At 42.3% G+C, this 20,784-nt stretch overlaps 1 protein-coding gene across 1 annotated transcript in view; it reads left to right on the forward strand.

The window, feature by feature from the left end:
* dnm1a (dynamin 1a) overlaps positions 1-20,784 on the forward strand; it is a 164,558-nt gene that overhangs the window by 12,689 nt on the left and 131,085 nt on the right. The window contains 4 exon segments of the mRNA XM_084686659.1: positions 2,538-2,611; positions 14,867-15,016; positions 15,246-15,449; positions 15,563-15,661. Coding sequence (XP_084542785.1) covers positions 2,538-2,611; positions 14,867-15,016; positions 15,246-15,449; positions 15,563-15,661 — 527 coding nt within the window.

Genomic DNA, 20,784 nt, shown 5'->3' on the forward strand with positions numbered 1-20,784 from the left:
TGGGCATACATGGGCCACTAGCCGTCTGGGAGTAATGAGTGACCTGTTGAATCATTGGGCCAAATTGGAAAAAGTCGGGTCCAGGACTTTTTGAGCTATTGGGCCATTTAGCGGAGAAATATAATAATAAGAATACTAACAAAAACAATAGGTTTCCTCCTACCGGATAGCCTGGCTGCCAGCCCAACTTCTACCCGCCCACAACAAAATTGGGTCTGGAGGGTCTCGTATTGGGGAACAACTACAGAAAACCAGAATCAGGGCGTACCAATGAAATTGCCATTTATACGATGATGGACAGATGATCAACAGTAACGTAATCACCCACGTCACAAAAGAGCGCTTAAGTTGAATTCGTTTTGAACAAACAACATATTACGTTGCTTCAATTGGTTGTAGGTCTATCCAATTGAGCGAAGAGACATTTGTTTTCCAGGCTTGTTTGAAACACGCCCCGTAGTCAAAGCCCAACGGAGAGTTCTCAGACTCATATTCTGACTAGAATTATGAGTATGACAACGTCAGGCTACCTATCGGAGGAACCCTAATAAGAATAGGTTCCTCCGCAAGGTTCCTCCGCAAAATGGCAAAATATTAAACATTTAAATTGTAGAAGGTCAAGAGTTGGACAACGAGAGCAAAACTACTTCATGTTGGGCCAGCTACAATACGCTGAATGGGGATTTGAACTCATGAGCATAAGGTTACAAGGCAGCCTCTCTATCCTCTCTGCTACATACCAACTGTTGAGACTGAATGAGTAGAAAGGGCAGAGTATTAGCTTTGGTCAGCTTTGGAACAAGGATAAAGAAACGGTTGACATTTCAATGTGGAATTGCATGAAATTGCGCATGGTATTTCATAATGATGTCATCCTCCCGCTTCGCGGCGAGGCCACCAATAATAATGATAAGAATAAGTAGAAACCCTCTAGGTGGCTTCGCCGCTTGGCCACCAATTACATTAGGTGCCTCGCAGCTTCGCTGCTTGGCCCCTAATAATAAGAAAAGGTAGAAACACTTAAGTGTTTTTAGCTTTGCGGCTTTGCGGCTTGGCCACCAATAATAGGAAAAGGTAGAAACACTTAAGTGGATTTGCCGCTTAAAAACAATAGGTTTCCTCCTACCGGAGGAACCTTAATAAAGCCTAATCTGGCCTTTCTGTATTTGCTCTGTAAAGTCTTCATGGTAAACTTGGATAATGATATGCCTACCTCTTGGAGGGTTATTCACTCGGCTGGACGCTGTGAAGGGGATTTTCTTCACATTGGAAAGGATCCTGCAATCATCCACCACTGCTGTCTTCCTTGGACTTCCAGCCCTTTTTGTGTTGCCAAGCTCACCAGGGGTCTCATTCATAAAACTGTGCATAGGATTCTCACTAAAAGTGTACGTACGCCCAAAAACCTAAAATGCCCCAACAAAACTGATTATCCATATTAGGGATCTCTTCTGTGTCACTCCGTCAAATGGTTCATTTTTGCCTGTGCTGTGGGTGCAATGTCCTGGTAGTTTGCCACTGGCCCATGTCAATCACATTACCTAAAGCCCTGCAGTGTCTTTTTTGTGTCTTGAAGTGGTATTAATTTTGTGTGGGTTTATTGTGCAGAACACAACATTACACAAGTCAGGCATTGGATTTTTGATGATTGTATTGTATTGCCCCCTCTACAATCAATCCAAACTTCTGAAACACATTTTCATGTACCCAAATATTCCTTCTATTACATTTACATTTATTCATAAACAACAAGTGAACGTCGCAGATCCCAGGGCGATTGAGAGATTGTGGGAGATGGAGGGTTTGGCTGGGATGATGATAAGTTCTGTCTTGGCAAGGTTCAGCTGGAGGTGTTGCTTGGTCATCCAAGTGGAGATGTCTGTGAGGCAGGCCTCGATTCTGGCTGAGATCCCCGGATCAGTCGGGGGAACGACAGGTACAGCTGTGCGTCGTCAGCGTAGCAGTGATAGTAGAAGCCATGGGAGGTGATAATCGGTCCTACTGAAGTGGTGTAAAGAGAGAAGAGGTGGGGTTCAAGTACAGAGTCCTATTACAAATTGAAATGTTGATAGCATTGATTGAATGGGAGTCAGATGGCTGAACGGTGAGGGAGTCGGGCTTGTAATCAGAAGGTTGCTGGATCGATTCCCCGCCGTACAAAATGACGTGTCCTTGGGCAAGGCACTTCACCCTACTTGCCTAGGGGTGAATGTCCCTGTACTTACTGTTAGTCGCTCTGTATAAGAGCATCTGCTAAATGACAAAAAAAAATAAAAATGAATGCATATGGTCTCATATGTATAGTATGGCCTGATGAGCCAGGTATCTTCTATCAGAGCTTAGCTGTGGAAGACGGGAAGTTAAGATTTCTCAAATAGAAAAGAATCATGGTTTGCTCAAGGTGCTTTATTCATCCAGTAGACATGAGTGATGTGTACCAGTAACCTCCCGTGTTGCAAACAATCCAAACATTTACACAATAGCAACCCTTGCGAGGTTGAGATAAACTGTTCTTCTGTCTGTTGTGTTTCTGTCAGGGATTTCCTTCCCCGTGGCTCTGGAATCGTGACCCGTCGTCCCCTGGTTCTTCAGTTGATCAATTGTCCTACAGGTAAATTCTTTCCCCTTTCTCCCTCAGGTAAATCTTAATTACTGTTAATTTTGAATTTAACAATAGTAAGTAAGTAAGACTTTATTTATATAGCACATTTCATACAAAAATTGCAGCTCAAGGTATTTTACATAAAATCAGCAAAAACATAAAATCAGCAAAAACAATAATACAAGTGATAAAAGTAATAATAAAAACTACAAAAAAAACAAGAATTAATCAAATGTAACACATAAGCAATAGTGCAAGTCAAACACAAGCCGCAATCTTTGCAGGAATACCCATGTAAAACCCTTCTGAGATAAAAAATGTGTTAAATGCTTTGGTAAAAAGGTGGGTTTTAAGCTGTCTTTTAAAAATGTCTAGCGTATTTGCTTCCCTAATATTTATGGGTAATTTGTTCCATATTTTTGGGGCATAATTGGCAAAGGCTGCATCACCAATCTTCTTATGACTGCTTCCGTCCAATTAAAACTGTAGGTTTCAAATTCACTAGCACTTTGCAGTGTCCCACATCTAAAAGCTTCTTCCTCATAGTCCGACTATTCTCCTCTGTATCTCACTCTCACACTTTTATTCTGCTACATCTATTTCTTTCCTATCTTCCTGCTTCTCAAGTTTCAAAGTATGTTTGCTCAAGGTGCTTTATTCATCTTCTTGCTTCACCTTCCTCCCAAAATATCTGATCCCGACCCTTAAAACCTTTTGACCATGTCTGGCATTGTTGTCATGGTTCCACTTCATTATCAGAGCTATTGGATATTGATGAGATATATCCATATATTATAGCTCTGTTATACCATGGTCTAGATGATTACTTGATTCTGACTGGCTGCAGGGTCTCCAATATTTTCTGAAAATAAAACACCTACTGTTCCCTCTAAGCTAGACCAGTTGAGGACCCACACACTAGATTTTTCAGAAAGTGCACTAGATTTTTCAGACCACGCACAAAATAAAATCAGTATTTTTTAATTCTTATTTTAGAAAAAACAGTAATGTTCAGTTGATTGGCCAAATGCGGCAAAGTCCACTACATACGTTTCAATGTCACTCTAGGCTACTCAGCCAATTACAATCTAACAATCCAATTACAATAATAATGTTACATTTGAACATTCTATCTAACATCCATTTTGCGCTCAGCTCATTTAGCTTTGACTAGCAATGCAGCAATGGCTAAACGAACATCAGGAACGTTACCTTTACAGGCTCCCCCAAAAAAGGGCAGGTTTACATTTAAACACAAATGGCTTGATGAAATCGTTCAAACAGTGATGGTCCAGGTAGGCTGGTGAAGCTTTCTACGAAGAAGTTAGCGGGGTTCTCTGCAAACTCAGATTTCTGTGTCAGACAGATTTCCAGATTTGCTCAGTGCAGATTTTTTTTTGAGGGAACATTGCTACTAAGTAGTTCCAGTAAAACAGTATATTTACCATTCTAAATTAATACACTGGCTACATGTATTCATTTAGCAGACGCTTTCATCCAAAGCGACTTCCAAGAGACAGCTTTACAAAAGTGCATAGGTCAATGAATATAAACAATGAGATAGCCCCAAAAACATTGCAGATAGCCAAAACATGAAGCATACATTGTGAAAAGCAAATAAGTGCCAATAGAAAGAAACACAAGAGCATGTAGTTAGAGAAATTACAAATTTATCAACGTGAACCTCAAAAGTGCAAGAGTGTACCTGTAGGAAAGCAGGCAACAATAATATAATTTACAGCGAGTACAAGTAGTTGAATCAGTTAAAACTAACCAACAAGTGCAACAAGTCCCTCAATAAGTGTCATTGTGTTCCTGGAGGAAGTGAATTAACTATCGGATCCAACAAATCTTTCTTAAAGGTCACATGACATGCTGTTTTTGGATGCTTTTATATAGGCCTTAGTGGTTCCCTATTACTGTATCTGAAATATCTATCCTGAAATTCAGCCCTGGTGCATGATTACAGCCACTACCAGCAGTCCCACAATGAGCTTTCCTCAAAACGCGCTGTTTCTGTGTCTGTAGCTTTAAATGCTAATGAGGAGGAGAGGGGCTGCAACATGCGCTAATGTTTACAATGGATGTATCGCAATGGCTCGTAGCCCCCGTTGCTGTAAGATGCCTCGAATGTAAGCATTCTCATCTGATCACCCTGGTTTGCAGAGATGCACACTCACAGTCATTTCAGTGGAGAAAGGCGGATATTGCGCACGCCATAACATCAACAGCAGAATGGTTGTCCAAATAACAAAGCAGTGTACAGCTCTCTCGTTACAGCGTTAGTATTCACACACACACTTGATACCATCTACCTTTACAGTACATTAGCGACAGTAACTCAGCTGGCTCGTAGCCCCGTTGCTGTAAGATGCCTCGAATTTGCCCATTCTCATCTGATCACCCTGGTTTGTAGAGGCGCACACTCATAATATTTTCAATGAGGGGAAAGTGGATATTGCGCGTGCCATAACACCAACAGCATAAGGGTTTTCCAAATATCAAAGAAGTTTACAACACTTGCATTAAAGCATGTGTATTCACACACATACTTGATGCTATCTACCTTTACATTAGCAACAGTAACCCAGCTGTTAGCTGCAAAGCTAATGTTACAGCCACATTCCAAGGGTAGGATGCTAGGTAACAATATACAGTAAAGCAACAAAATGATATAGCGATAGTTAACTTACTTGTCAAAGGTTTGTACCTTGACCAAGGAGAGTTAGTAATGATCCAGAATTTAATTTCAGCAAGGCCAGCTTTGTATTGGCTCAAGTTGAGGAAACAGTGGCTGAAATGTTTGGCGCAGACATACAAAACTTTGGGAAGTTGTATCGGTGCATTTCCAGCAAAATAAAATTAAGATACTGGTTGTGCAGAGGCTCGGATGAAGGAACTAAAAAAAAGACTTTTGTTTTGATTTGTACATCCAAACACAGAGCAACTATTATGCTTTGTTTGTTTGCTTGCCATGATGTCTCTCCAGGAAATTTTTTTATCGCACTTGCCTTTGCACGATCGTAACTCAGTTTCTCATGGGTGGGCCAGATTATCTGGGCGGGCAAAGCAGAAAGAGGGGAGGTAACCTTCCTCCTTGTGACGTCACAGGGGAGGAGATTTTCAAACGGAGCAAGAACACCCAGGGCTTGGTTTACACCTATAGAAAAATTCTAGCCAATGAGGGACCAAAAGCAGGCTAGGGGAACTCATATTCATGTTAAATAACCTCCTAAAGTGACGATTTCATGTCATGTGACCTATAAGTACCGTTGTACTCCCAGAACAAGTGTGTCTTTAGCCTTTTCTTGAAGGTGGGGAGACAGTCTCTGATGGAGGTGGAGGGATGATTCCACCATTGGGGCGCCAGACAGGAGAAGAGCTTGTGGTGGGAGCGGGCGCTCTTGAGAGGTGGGACCACCCTCAAGACTGGGACAACCCTAACCGACTGGTTTTCGGACCCCCCCCAATACAGTAAAACTGCACATTTTAGAGTGGCCTTTAATTGTGGGCAGCCTAAGGCACACCTGTGCAATATTCATGCTGTCTAATCAGCATCTTGATATGCCACAACTGTGAGGTGGATGGATTTTCTTTGCTAAGGAGAAGTGCTCACTAACACAGATTTAGACAGATTTGAGAACAATATTTGATGGAAATAGGCCTTTTGTGTACATAGAAAAAGTCTTAGATCTTTGAGTTTAGCTCATGAAAAATGGGGGCAAAAACAAGTGTTGAGTTTATATTTTTCTTCAGTGTATGTTTATCCGATTTAAAAACATATTAGCATTTTAGATTACAATTAATGTTCCCACTATATCATAAGTGTAGCCGGGGTGTTAAACCTTGAAATTAACAGTCCTACTAATTCAAGTCAGATTTAAGTAGTCAAGCTAATTGCCCTTGCACCCTATTCTTAAGCAGCCCGAGAGGTAAAACATGGATCATACAATCCACCACGGCAAAAGCAATGCACACGGCCACGTGACTTCTTCCAGAAAGAACGTTCCCTTTAAATCGTGTACAATGACAGCTCCCTCATCCACCGCTTTGATCAAAATAAAATGACACGCCATGATTGACGTTGTGAACGATAGGCTACGTAGGTCGAGGACCTTTTTAGACCTTTACTTTGTTTGTTGATTAAAAACCACCATCTAAACTCATCTAAATTGGCTTTTTTTACATTGTTTGAAGGTCACATGAAATTGTGTTTTTGGATGCTTTTATATAGGCCTTAGTGGTCCCCTAATACTGTATCTGAAGTCTCTTTCCCGAAATTCAGCCTTAGTGCAGAATTATAGCAACTACGAGTAGTCCCACAAAAAGCTTTCCTCAGAACGCGCTGTTTCTGTGTCTGTAGTTTGAAATGATAAATGAGGAGGAGAGAGGTGGCACCATGCGCTAATGTTTACAATGGATGTATCGCAATGGCTCGTAGACCTGTTGCTGTAAGATGCCTCGAATTTGTCCATTCTCATCTGATAACCCTGGTTTGCAGAGCTGCACACTCAGTCATTTCAATGTGGGGAAAGGCGGATATCGCGCACCAACAGCAGAACGTTATCCACATAACAACGAAGCCTACAACACTTGCGTTACAGAATGTGTATTCACACATACTAGATGCTATCTACTTTTGCATTAGCGACAAGTACCTCAGCTGATAGCTGCAGAGCTAATGTTACAGCCAGATTCTAAGGGTAGAAAGCTAGGTAATCATATAGTAAGCAACAAAATGATATAGCGTTAGTTGACTTACTTGTCCGAGGTTTGTAGCTGGACCAAGGAGTACTGATCCAGAATTTAATTTCAGACGGTCAGCAAGGCCAACTTTGTATTGGCTCAAGTTAAGGAAACAGTGGTGGCTGAAATGTTTGGCGCAGACATGCAAAACTTTGAGAGGTTGTGTCTGCGCATTTCCAGCGAAAATAAAATTAAGATAGGCTACTGGTTGTGCAGAGGCTCCTTGTAATGTCACAAGAAGCAGATTTTCAAACAGAGCATTTGAGTCTTCATTTTCTCAAAGGCGGAGAAAGACACCCAGGGCTTGGTTTACACCTGTCGAAAATTCTAGCCACTGGGGGACCAAAAGCAGGCTAGGGGAATGTGGACCAGAGTGACTGTCTCGTGGGAGCAACTTCCGGGTCACAACACAAAAATCTATGCAAAATTGAGAAAGAAGATTTCCACACACTATATTACTTCCCGATTTCCATGTTTAAGCACATCAAATCAGATAACGGGTTGTTTTTTCGTTTTCCGTTTTTGTTTCCCTATTTCTAAATGGTAATCGGGGAAAAGCTTGTTTCACGATTTTGGTTTTCTTATTTTAAAACAAAAATCCATTGGCCGCAAAATACACGGACCGGGAAGCTCATTTTGGCTTCCATCATATACATTTTCAGACAATTGGCTAGTTCACCCCCACAACACTAGCCAAGCTTACTGTATGACTGAATGAACGAACCAAGTCAGACATCCCAACCTGCAGAGACTCATTTCCGGGAGGTTTATAGTATAAAATCGCTGTCAATCAAAAGGAGATGCAGTCTTTCGACAGACCCTCCAATCATCACGCGGGAGCCCAGTGTCCAGGCCAGCCCTCTCCTCCATTCACCCCCAGAGACGCTGAGCGTCCAGGGCGAGACATAATCGCAGCATTTATCCAATGGCCGTAGTTTCAAAGCACTGAAAACAACTGTTCACAGCAGCCCCATTGAAGTACATGGAAGCTGAACTTCCACAGGGAAATGCACTGTGGTGCTACGTGAATGTATGAGATGAAATCAGAAAGTCGACCTGCTAATATATGTAGCTGATTCTGAACGAACTTGTCTTCGTTATGAATGTGTTCTAACGCAGTTAAAATGTTAACACAATAGTAAATATTTGACCATGAATTTTTTCAAATGTTAGGGGAAGCTGAGCTTCCCTTGCAGTCTTAAAGAAATCCCCACTGGTTGACTTATAATTTACATGTATTTCTTTATTTGTGTATTTATTAATTTATTCATTCATGTATTTCCGTTTTTAGTCTTCCCAAAATGAGAGGAGGCCATAGGAGTGGAAATCAATCCAGTGCCATAGAGATGATCTCTCTGGCTGTTTATCAATCCGAAGAACGCTAAGAACGTACCTTCGTTCTTGAGAAGATTGTTATTGCCCAGCGTCCTTGCGAGAACATTTTTGCAAGACCGTGAGGATGGAGAATGAATTGAGATGCATTTGTTCTTGGCTATTGCGCAATACCCTGGACTCATTTAAGCAGCGGTATGACAACACTGGCATTATCAGTGCAACATTTGATTAACATTTTTTTTTTTATAAAGCTCATGGAAGAATTAGCCAATTCAGTCACGTATATATATTAACTACCTTTGCCTTCAGGCAACATTTTGTTTTGGGTTCTTCTGAAACAACTGGTTACTGTAGATCAGTGGTTCTTAACCCTGTCTTCAGGGAACCCCTGTCCTGCATGTTTTAGATGTTTCTTGGCTCCAACACACCTGATTCAAATGCATGTTTGTTACCAGGCTTCTACAGAGCTAGATAACAACCCATTGATTTGAATCAGGTGTGTTGGAGCAAGGAAACGTCTAAAACATGCAGGAAAGGGGTTCCTTGAGGACAGGGTTAAGAACCACTGCCGTAGACACTACCCGAATGTAGGCTACTAATCACGTATTTGGGGTTGTCTCACAATAGCCATATTTACCACAATATCTCAGCCCCTTATGACACCACATATTACAAATTAATACTTAGATTGTTGCTGTTAACACACACAGTATGATCAAAATACGCTTAAATGCAAACACTGAGCCACAGTAATATGAGGAGTAGCCTATACATGTGGTAAACTTTTACCCGCAACACAGTACTGAAAATGTCACATTTATTTGTGATTAGCATCCAGGTAACTTTGTGAGGTTTTCTATAATACATACAGTTGTACTTTATGTCTAACAAACACACAACTCATGTCTTGCCGTCTTATTGTCTTTATTATGTGAAGCACTACACATGTTTGTATGAAGTACTATAAAAAAATTATACATCTAACGTCCAGGTAACTTTTGGGGTTACCTGGTTTGGGGTTCATCCAAAACAGCTGACCTGTTAGGGTTACCTTACCATGCTTGTCAAAAGTAGGATAATGTCTGTGCATAAATATGGCTATTACCTCGAGACAATCCCAAATACGTGATTAGTAGCCCACATTCGGGTTATTGCCTGAATGCCAGAGTAGTTAATAAATACTTGACTGAATTGGCTATGAGCTCCATGAGCTTGATTAGCTTGCATTGTAAAGCAGACTTACAATCAAAGCCAGATTTACCATTGGGCTTGACTGGGCTCCAACCCAGTAGGGGCCCCCCCCCCGTTGAAGTTTACTCGCAGCGGAGGAGTGAGCTATTAGCCAGAAAGCAAAGTTATGTTAGCAAGATTCATAGGCATTAACATTATGTACGGTTGACAAATGGTAAATATAATTTGACAATATGTTTGACAAGAAGACTAGCTAGCTAACCAGCCATGTCATTTTCCCCAAATCAAATCAAGATTTTTAAGAAGAAAATAATTGGCATGTCGTGTTGGCCGAAGCCTGTCTGAAGTACTGTACATTGACTAGCAAGGTGAATAGCGAATGGGATGAGCAGTTACGTGACACTGACAGTAAAAGTAACATTTTCCAAATAGGTTAAAAGAAATATTGAAGTCACTCATAGTTGTAATTACATGCTTGATAAAATCTTTCAAAATTGCAAATGGAGGCTTTGACTCCGTCCCTGTTGTTATGGTTACTTATTTCAAACACTATGTAGCCAGCGCAATAATTTAGAACAGTGAATAGACAGTTTTGCTGCAACTACGTAGTAGGTGTCCGTATATAACCGGATTATGGACACCCCTGCAGCCAATCAGAATCGAGTATTCACCCAGACCATGGTATAAAGGCTCATACTATAAAAGAACTGATGTTCTTCTATACTCTTTGATACTATGTAGCCAGCACAATAATTTAGAATGGTGAACAGACAACTCAGACATCAGAATTGAGTATTCACCCAGACCATGGTATAATGACTTAAAAAAAATCTTTGTCAATCAATCGTGAATTAAGTGATTTGAATGAGTAATTGAATCATTCATTCAAACCATTTTTATGATTCAGATTAATTAAACATTTTAAACTTCAGCAATTAACATAAATTGTTAATATGTTAAGTTGTTTTTTCAGAATCGTGATCTCTATTTTATTCTCAATTTTTCCAGAATCGTGTAGCTTTAATACATATAGCTTGTGTATGTATCATTTTGTTCTATTAAAAGTCATGTTTAGAAGGTAGGGCCCGAAAATGACTCAAGCTCAGGGGCCCCCACCACCCTAAAGGTCGATTTATACTTTTTTCTCCGTTTTTATACTAAATACTCCGTTTTTACGGAGATGGACACAGGGAACGCCCTCTCCGAGCCCCTCTTGATTTTCCTGACTATCCGTCCATCTGTCCGTAATTTTTCCGATACCCCTTGGCTGTGATTGTCCGTATTAAGAACCGCTTGCGTCAGGGGTGGGGTTGCAGTGACCAACAAGACGAACAGAATCCTTTGACCGCCATTGCTGTAAGTTTACAATTCATATTTCAGCTAAACAGTCGATGTAAATCAGCATCTGAATTAAAGTGTGATGAGAAATGGGCAGTGTAGTTGCTGAAAATGTGCTTGTTTTATTGATGAAATGGCCAATTTGTAAATTTGCTTTGACTTTTCGACAACCTAGCTAGCATCGCAGTGTGGCGCCACTTACTCTTCTGGCAGTGAATTTATTTATACTACTCCGACGCAGAGCAGTCGGAGTAGTATAAATTGAAACAATCCGTCCGACTCTGTCTGTTCGTCCGTAAACGGAGTCAGGAATTGGAGAAATGCTCACGGCCATCTATCTAGATCAGAATCTGAATTGTGTTTATTTGCCAAGTAAGTCTTCACAAACAAGTAATTTGCTGTGGTGGGGCAGGTGCATACATTTAACAGATAATAAACATATTGATTGTCCCAATGATCTTGATGGTTCCGCAGATTATTTTATCAGATGTTCTCTTGGTGTGAGGTGTGTTAAGAGTGACTAAATCTAGGATTTTTTGTCCTCATGTTTGTGGTCTCTCACAGTTTGAAGATCTTGTAAGATCGTTTAGTGTGTCCCCAGCATTAGCTGTGTCAAAATGTTAACCTATCAGCACGATGGTTGTTGACTAGCCAATCAGAATGCTGCCCACCCACCATCCAATAGGCCTTTATCACAGTCCGCAGCAGCAAAGGACACACAAAGGTTGACTACACGCTTCAAGATCTTCCTCACGCCAACAACATTGTAAGATTCTGACCACAGAACAGTTTTCCCACTTTATTTCCCATTTTAAATTAGCTTTAGCCCAGAGAAGATGGCAGTGTTTCTAGATCATGTTCACATATGGGTTCTTCTTTGTACGATAGAGCTTTAACCTGCATTTGTGGATGGCACGCCAAACTGTGTTCACAGACAATGAGTTCTGGAGGTGTTTCTGAGCCCATGCAAGGATTTCCATTACAGAATCATACCTGTTTGTATGCAGTGCTGCCCTGAAGATCACAGGCATGCAGAATTTATTTTCTCCCATGTCCCTTACACAAATAGATTCTCAGAATAATTGTATTATATTTAGGGATGCACCGAATCCAGGATTCAGATTCGGCCGGATATTGGGCTTTTTGACGGAGTTCGGTTTCGGACGGACCTTAGAAATGTTTTCCACCTGAACCCTATGCTTGCACTACACTCGCTATGCTGGTCGACATAATGACCCTGCCATTGATTATGGGAAGGTGTTAACGTAGGTGGACTGTTCAATGCAGTAGGCTGAGAGAAAGTGAAAATGGAAGTTGTGAGCAGAAGGAGTATAAATAATTTTCCATCTTGTCTTACTGGTATAATGTTGCCTATTTTACAGTAAAAATAAATTAATAAAAAACACTGCTATGGACGTTGTTTACTTCATTCATGTGTTAACTATGTTAATGGATTGAGGATGGGAGTGAGATTCGGTATTGAGTTTCGGATTCGGCGAATCTTAAAGGGGCAATTTACTGTTTTTTGGGGGTATTTCACACTGTTCCTTAAGGTCTCCGAATAGGGTATGTAACATTGGTTCTGTTGAAAATGGCCCGGGTGCTGTTCTATGCCCTCTGACAGATCCTCTGAAATGTTCCCGGGAAAAAAACACAAGATTTTCTCCTTTTATGGTATGCTCATTAATATTTAGATAAGCTGCGCGCTGATTGGTTGGTTATCAACACGTGAAGCTGGGAGCAAAAACGCAACACGGCCAACAGCAGCACTCGTTGAAACACCGAAGTTGGAGACTTAAAATAAAAACGGGCAAATAAATCTATTGTGTCTACACAACACTGTTTTCAACAGATTGACTATATATCATTTGAAATGATAACATTACTTGTTTCCACTTCTGTTGTTGAAGCAAACTGGATTGACTTAGGTGGGTAGAACGTTAGGCTACAGCTTAGCAACCAAACCATATCGTGATTCTACTCGGCTTCAGTTAGCTACCTAGGCTAGCTCTAGATATCTTGCTGTAAAATAACATGACAAAGATCTGGACAAACATGCATCATGAATTGTAGATTTTCATTACACAGGTTATTTATTTAAATGAAACACAGTCAGGAACATGAATCAACGTTAGCCCCATTGCCAATAAACAAGGCTAAATTATCACACATTCTACCTATGCTCTTGCGTTAACTAGCAAGCTAAACTTGTTTACATGCCTACAGTCTAGGTGTTACTAGTAACAGTTACTAGCAATGCTAACGTATCCTGTATCTAGAACCTGCCTTTCTCCAGTTCTTTCAAATAGACAGGCGTTAGCAATAAGCCAGACTGCTGTTCGTTTTCTGGCTATTTTTCGGAAGTTTCCCTTCTAATGCCGACTACAGCTAGTCTAGCTAGAGTCATTTGATGTGTGTAGAAACGTATTTAGCATTCTACCTGGTATGCTATATACAGGAAACGTTAGCATTGCTAAGAACTGTTAGCACAACATCATACTCTCCTTATAACTTGCGGTTGCAATGAGCATACGGTCGGAACAGCACCTCTTTCCAGGTTCAGCTTCCTAGCAAATCCTGCTTGAAATTGTCCAAGGTTGTCAAAACTGTCTTGGGTGAAATGTTCAGAGCAAATGAATGACTGGGTGTCGAACTTCGCCGGGATCTTTTCATAGACAACAGCAGCCATGCCTGTTGAATGTTTGGCTCCTTGGGAAGACTGTGAGTGTTAGCCTTCCCTGTACAGCCTGGAACACAGCATTTACGACCGTGGTCCATTTTCAATGTCCTTGTTATAATTCAAAACGTTCTTCTTTGTAATTCCTTATAAGTAGCCTACACAGAGCAGCGCGCAGCTAAACTAGTATTGGAGATAGACGCTACCTCGGGCTGGTCTGGATGTAAATTCTGGGGAGACAAAGATACAGACCAGAGCCAATAAGAGGGCGATCACCGGTCCTACGTAGGACCGGTAGCTTTGTTGAAAAGCTAGCGTTTTACAGCCAAATTTTTTCTTTTTGAGATTTGAATAGGAAAGAGGTGTCAATGGACTTTGATATTCACGGTATGTTCAGTTTACCCACCGAACTGTCGTTATTCAACTATGACAAGGTAAAATCGGTTTTGCAGTCAATTGCCCCTTTAACCAGTGGATTTGGTATATATTCAAAGTCTTCATAATTTAACATTGAGGAACATTATTCTGAAATGGTTCCACAATATGTAGATACAGGTTTGCAGATTGGTGGACCTCTGCTCATCTTTACTTCTGAGAGACTCTGCCTCTCTAAGATACTTTTTTTATACCCAATCATGTTACTGTTTGGAATTCACCAAGTTAGTTGCAAAATTTTCCTCCAGGTGTTTATTTTTAGTAACACTTTTAACAGCCTTTTATGGCCCCCGTCCCAACTTTTTTGAGGTGTTGCGGCTATCAAATTCCACATTACCATATTTTTTCCTTTGCACAATTGCACATTTCCTAAGTTTAAACATTTGATATGTTTTCAATGATCTATTGTGAATGACATATGACTTTATGAGATCTGCAAATCATTGCATTCTGTTTTTATTTACATTTTACACAGCGTCCCAACTTTTTTGGAATTGGGGTTGTAGCAGCCCATCCTCATTACTTACACCATTGTCCTACAGAATATGCTGAGTTCCTACACTGCAAGGGGAAGAAGTTCATAGACTTCGATGAGGTTCGACAGGAGATTGAGGCAGAGACAGACCGTATCACCGGAGCCAATAAGGGCATTTCTCCTGTGCCCATCAATCTGCGTGTCTACTCCCCCCATGGTATGGCCGCAGAGCTGGTATTTTGACATCTATTGCATCATAACTTTATATACCTTCATTAGTTTGGTTTATACACAGCAGATGAATGCATGTGGGATGCAAAATCAAATTGATTGACTGTAAAAAAAAAAAAAATGGTTGACTGTACATTATTTTAAATGTGTCTCTATACAGTTGTTTCTTAATTTCCTCTCCTGATTTTCACTCTACTCACCTTGCTGTCCAACAGTCTTAAACCTGACCTTGGTGGACCTGCCGGGAATGACAAAGGTTCCAGTGGGGGACCAACCAGCAGACATTGAGCACCAGATCAAAGAAATGCTAATGCAATTTGTTACTAAGGATAATTGTCTGCTGCTAGCTGTCTCACCAGCCAACTCTGACCTGGCCAACTCTGATGCACTCAAGATTGCAAAAGAAGTTGACCCACAAGGTGACACACAATGCTTTCAGAGTATTTTTTGAATCTATAACAGCATAGTTGGAAAATCACATAAGAGGTGAGATTTATTTACTTTAGATACCTTTTTTCCTGTGTATGAGCAGGCCAGAGAACCATCGGTGTGATCACAAAGCTGGATCTTATGGATGAGGGGACAGATGCTAGAGAGATTCTAGAGAACAAGTTGCTGCCACTGCGTAGAGGTAAGTACTGTGAGTTATGAGTAGTTAAGCTAGATCAGGAGCCTGTAGGAAGAATAGCGAAAAAAAGGGTTTCCTTAATCTTTATTGTACAGAAAAATCCAATATGGCGGCCGTTATAGGTTCTTGAGGTTCGTTTTTGTGTTCCTTATGAGAAATAAGGAATATGTAATGAATTTCAGAATTTTGGGACTTATGGCCTGCAAATCGCATCATTCTGAAAATGTACATATTGGGGCGTGGCCTGTAGCGCCACCTATTGTCTCACGTGGCCCATGTTTGATATGGTAGTTACTAATGCTCTGCAGTTTCAGCATGCCAAATTTCACAACTTTTTACGCTACTGGTTAAGGGGCTGCCATTGAATCCCATGGGTAAAATAAATAAATAATAATACCACCAATAACAGTAGGGTTCTCCTACCAGAGGAACCCTAATAAAACAAACAATAACAAAAGGTTTCCTCCTGATGGAGGAATCCTAAATATAGCTGCAAACAGCGATGTGGGTTCCTCCACAAAATGGCAAAATAATATAAAAATGTACATTGTAGGTCATGAGTTGGACAACAAGAGAGCAAAACGACTTCATGTTTGGCCAACAACAATAGGCTGAATGGGGATTTTTAACTAATGAGCATAAGGTTACGAGTCAGTCTCTCCGTCCTCTCTGCTACACATTAACTGTTGAGATTTTATGAATAGAAAGGGCAGAGTATTAGCTTTGGGACAAAGGTTCAGAAGCGGTTGACAATTCAAGGTGAATTTGCGCATGGTATTTCAGAATGATGTCATCCTGTTTATCCTGTTTTATGCCTTCTGGCAGATGATACCGAAGCATTTGGTCTCGCACATCCAGACTGGACAACAGTTTATTTCCAAGGGCCATCAGGCTTCTGAATGGACATTGATATGGACACTGATACACTTCTCACTAGTCACTTTACACACTGTCACTTCAGCTACTGGTTACACTATCAGCAATATTGCATCGTACTTCACTTGTCTTAGGTTAGTATAGGTTTATAAGGTTAGTATAGGTTATTTCTTGGGCTGCGTTAATAACTCGTTAACGCAATATCACTTTAACGCGACAAACAAAAAATATTGCCATTAACGCAGGTTTCTTTTTGACCCTGGCAATCACCTGTCATCACATGACTTTGACTGCCAACGATAGCTGAATGATGGAAGAGAGGGTTTTTGGATGGGAAGTTCCATTTCAAAAAGTTGCAAGACCGCTTCCAGCCTAAACTATCACATGCCAGCAAAGCACACAGCTAGCAGCGCTAGCAGCAGCGCTAGCAGCAGCGCTAGCAGCAGCGCTAGCAGCAGCGCTAGCAGCAGCGCTAGCAGCAGCGCTAGCAGCAGCGCTAGCAGCAGCGCTAGCAGCAGCTTTCGCTCCAGTAATATGGCAGACAACATTGGCAAAAGAAGCAAGCAGCTGACTGGGTTCAATAAATTACAAACTGTATTGTTCAATATTAAGGTCAATCTGTGGTTGTATGTTTGAGTGAGGTTTGAATATAATGGAGCAGGATATTGTAGTAGGATATGAGACAATATGTCTTAAATGTAATTTATATTCCAGAACTGAAATGGAAGAAATGGTTGACATTTCAAGTGGAAATTGCGCATGGTATATCAGAATGATGTCATCCTGTTTAACTAAACAGATAATCATAATTATGACAGGCCAAAAGACTGTGGCTGGATTTTAACCTGTGACCTTGCTCCCTGCAGTGCACTGTCTTAGCCTACTGAGCTATTCTCAGTGTTGAGAATCATTGTGGTCAGTTACTGTATAGAAAAGTAAGCTATTTGTCCTGTGGCAAGCATTATAAGATTTGGCTGAAGTTTAAACAGCTGTAATTCAGTGATCTTTTGAGATATCAAGGCAGGGGCAGGCAGGCAGGGCAGGCCAGCTGGATGAAGCTGTCTTGGGGGCAGGGCTGAAGAGAAGCTGTCCAGGTAGACAGGGGTAGTCCAGCAAGGGGTCTGTGTTGCTCCAGCATCCTCTGTTGCATCCTCTGTTACACTCAGCATCCTCTCTTGTTGCTCTCAGCATGCTCTGTTGCACTCTGTTGAGCAGGCCTCTGCATGACCTGTAAAAGTGAAGAAAGGGTCCACGTTAGTGGTGAAAAATTAAGCTTTTTCCATCTACTCTTGATACAGCCTTCAGTTTTGACTGTGAGATGCAGTGGCAATACTTGAACTTGAATCCAAATGTGTTGGAAACCCATGCAAAGTCACTCAAAACACAGGCTCTAACAAGAGTATTTAGCTCTAAACTGGTCAATATATACACATCTGACAAAAGACCAGCTCGACCTTTGCCTGTAAACAGCGATTCTGACTGTCAGAGACCTTTAAATAGGCTGACCGAGTGAAACTAGCCTGGCTAACGTAGTTCGCTTTATCAGGCAAATGACGAATGAAATAGGCTTGTGTTGAAAGATCCTATATACTGGCTATCTTCAGCAGGCTCTTGTCTACAAAAAGCAGCCCTCCCTGATGTTTTAGGAGTAGAATTGAGTGAACTACAATATTGTTTACATATTGCCAGTGAGCGAGCCGAGTCTGTCTCTGAGGCTAAGTCAAAACAATGTACCCCCAGGACGCAGTCTCACTCCACTTGCAAGTTTTCCACAAAGCACAAAATTAATCGGAGCATCTGGCTAAAAGCACAATTCCAACATCTCCTAAAGGCTGCCCTCCTCGACATTTTTGGTGTTGACTGGACTGTAAAATGGTGAATTTATTAACATGACGCGACCAAAACATGGAAAATGTACTTCAATTGATTTTACAACAACAGGCAAAACACCCCACTTTGCATGCACTGCCCATAGTGGTCTGGAGAACGATTTGGTGTGAACTTGAAATGCAGCGTTTCTGCAAATGTCGTTGTGTTTTGTGCTAATGCTGCGGTGTTCTCGGCTGATGTTGGTGGTATGAACCAATGCTGTTGTGTTGTAAGTAGTAGATTTAGTAGTAGTTTTTGAAATGTAAAGTTTTTTATAAATGTAACATTTTTGTTAATTGCGTTCTGTCGTGTGTTAATGTTGTTGTGTTTTCAACCTTTGTTTGCTTCAGGAGCAGAATGAAGCTGGGGAACGTGGGTGGTGCAGGAAGAGGGTGGGACAAAACGCAGGGCTTGTGGGACCATTAATGGAGAGGAGGCAGAGGGTGGCCTCATACCAGGGGCTCGGGAGACAAACAACACAGTGGGGACGACAGCAGGGCGAGGGGCGATATGGGTATGGTGAGGGGCAATGGTGGTAGGTCGCGGCATGGTGAGGGCTCCAAGGGCGGCTGAAGACGTTTACAGCAGGGAAAAGCTGCCTTTGGGCTGCCAGCCTTGGTCGGACCGCTGGAGGTGGTGCTGTGGCTGCACATGTTGCATGCCTCTTGATTTTTGCCTGCCCTGCTGTGCTCTGCGGCAGGTGGTAGGAGTGGGCTGCTCCCTGGTGTTGAGGTGGAGCAACAGCAGGCATGAGAGGTTCGGCAACCACAGACAGTGGACCTGGCAAGTTTATGCCCTGCAGCAGCACAGCCAGATCCTGCCTCTCCACCTTGCGGTTGTACCACTGGGAGAGGGTTGATTGGTTCACCTCCACCAGCTGCAGGGTGGTGCCCTGCATTATGGCCCCATTGCTCAGAATGAGCTGCCGGACCTTGCGGTAGTCCTGCAAGATGCTACCTAGACATGCTCTTCTCCTGCTTCCTGCAACTCTTGTGGATGTCCGAGAGCCGGACAAAGATGGCCTCCACAAGGTGGCAGCAGTCTGGCCACTGGGCAGGCGAACCAGTGGACCCCAGGACACACCTCTCCACACTTTCCACACCTAGCGTGAACTCCACCTTCTTTTTGTGTAGGAACCTCCCCTTGATCAGCCTGTCAAGGTGCCGCGCAGCAAACATGACCCTCTGCTTGTCATAATCCAGCAGGTTTTGCCACAGCCCCACAATGTTGCTGACCTGATATTAGTGCTGAACACCTTATGGCAAAGGTGTGTTATATTGACTGCTGCTACTGTGGGTTTTATGTGAGTGGCAGGGTGGTAGAAGGCAGGGTGGAGGACGTGAGTGGCAGGGTGGGGACCACAGGCAGGGTGGTAGAAGGCAGGGTGGAGGAGGTGATGTCTTCTGAAACACTACCAATAGTGAGGTCCTGTCCTTCATCCTCAAAACCTTCATCCGTCTGTTCCTCCTCCATGGTGTGGTCCTCCAGCAGCTGGTCTGTCTCCTCAGAGTCTGGGTCCAGGCTCAGCAAGGGCTGACCTGTCTGCCTAAGCAGGTAGTTCACCCCAAGCATCTCTCCTGAACATGAACAACAATGCAATGCTGATTAGTATAAAAAACATATGGAACTTACCATAATGCATAAATGCTGAGCTCTCAACAACATCATAATTTGTATTCATATTTGCCCTGAGACTTACAGGTGTACTTTCTCGGCGGGGTGAAGAAGCGGACATACTTCCTTCCAAACACCCTCAAGCTGTTGCTGTTGTCGGACTCCAGCACGTCCCCCGCGTACGTCAACAGCGCCATGCGCATGGTGGTGATGGAGGCTGCTGCCCAGTTCTGGTTCCACCTGTTCAGGCCTTCCAGGAGGTACAGCTGGAAATTGAGCAGATTTGCACTCGTGAGAAAAAGAGAACGTGAACAATGATTAACAAGGCTATTTGAATATAATTTCATCATTAAGAATAATGATAAGAGGATGAAATCTACACCAACCTGGAATGGACCTTGTTCAGGTGGCAGTGGAAGGACTCCAAGGAGGTGGAGCCTCTTGCACACCTGTACGTGGTCAGCTGGATCACCTCCCTGGTGGAACTGCCTGTCTCCATGTACAGGAGTACACCTGGCACATCCTGGATGCACTTCAGGTGCCTCTTCTGGGTGCGCCAGATGTGCTCCATCTTAGCCAGGTCCAGCAGCGGAACACCCATTAGGTCTCTCCCCTTCTCCCCCATCAGCTCTTGCAGCAGCTGCTTAATGCGTAGGATGGTCGGGACCACTCCATGTGTCCTCCGCCTGCAGAACTGGGACAGCTCAGCCTTGGTGATGGCCTTGTCCACCATGTCGTTGGTGATGAGGGGCACACCCTCCCTTCTG

The sequence above is a fragment of the Hypomesus nipponensis genome, chromosome 22 (assembly GCF_054491055.1).
Source record: "Hypomesus nipponensis isolate SF chromosome 22, ASM5449105v1, whole genome shotgun sequence".
NCBI classification, from domain to species: Eukaryota; Metazoa; Chordata; class Actinopteri; order Osmeriformes; family Osmeridae; genus Hypomesus; species Hypomesus nipponensis.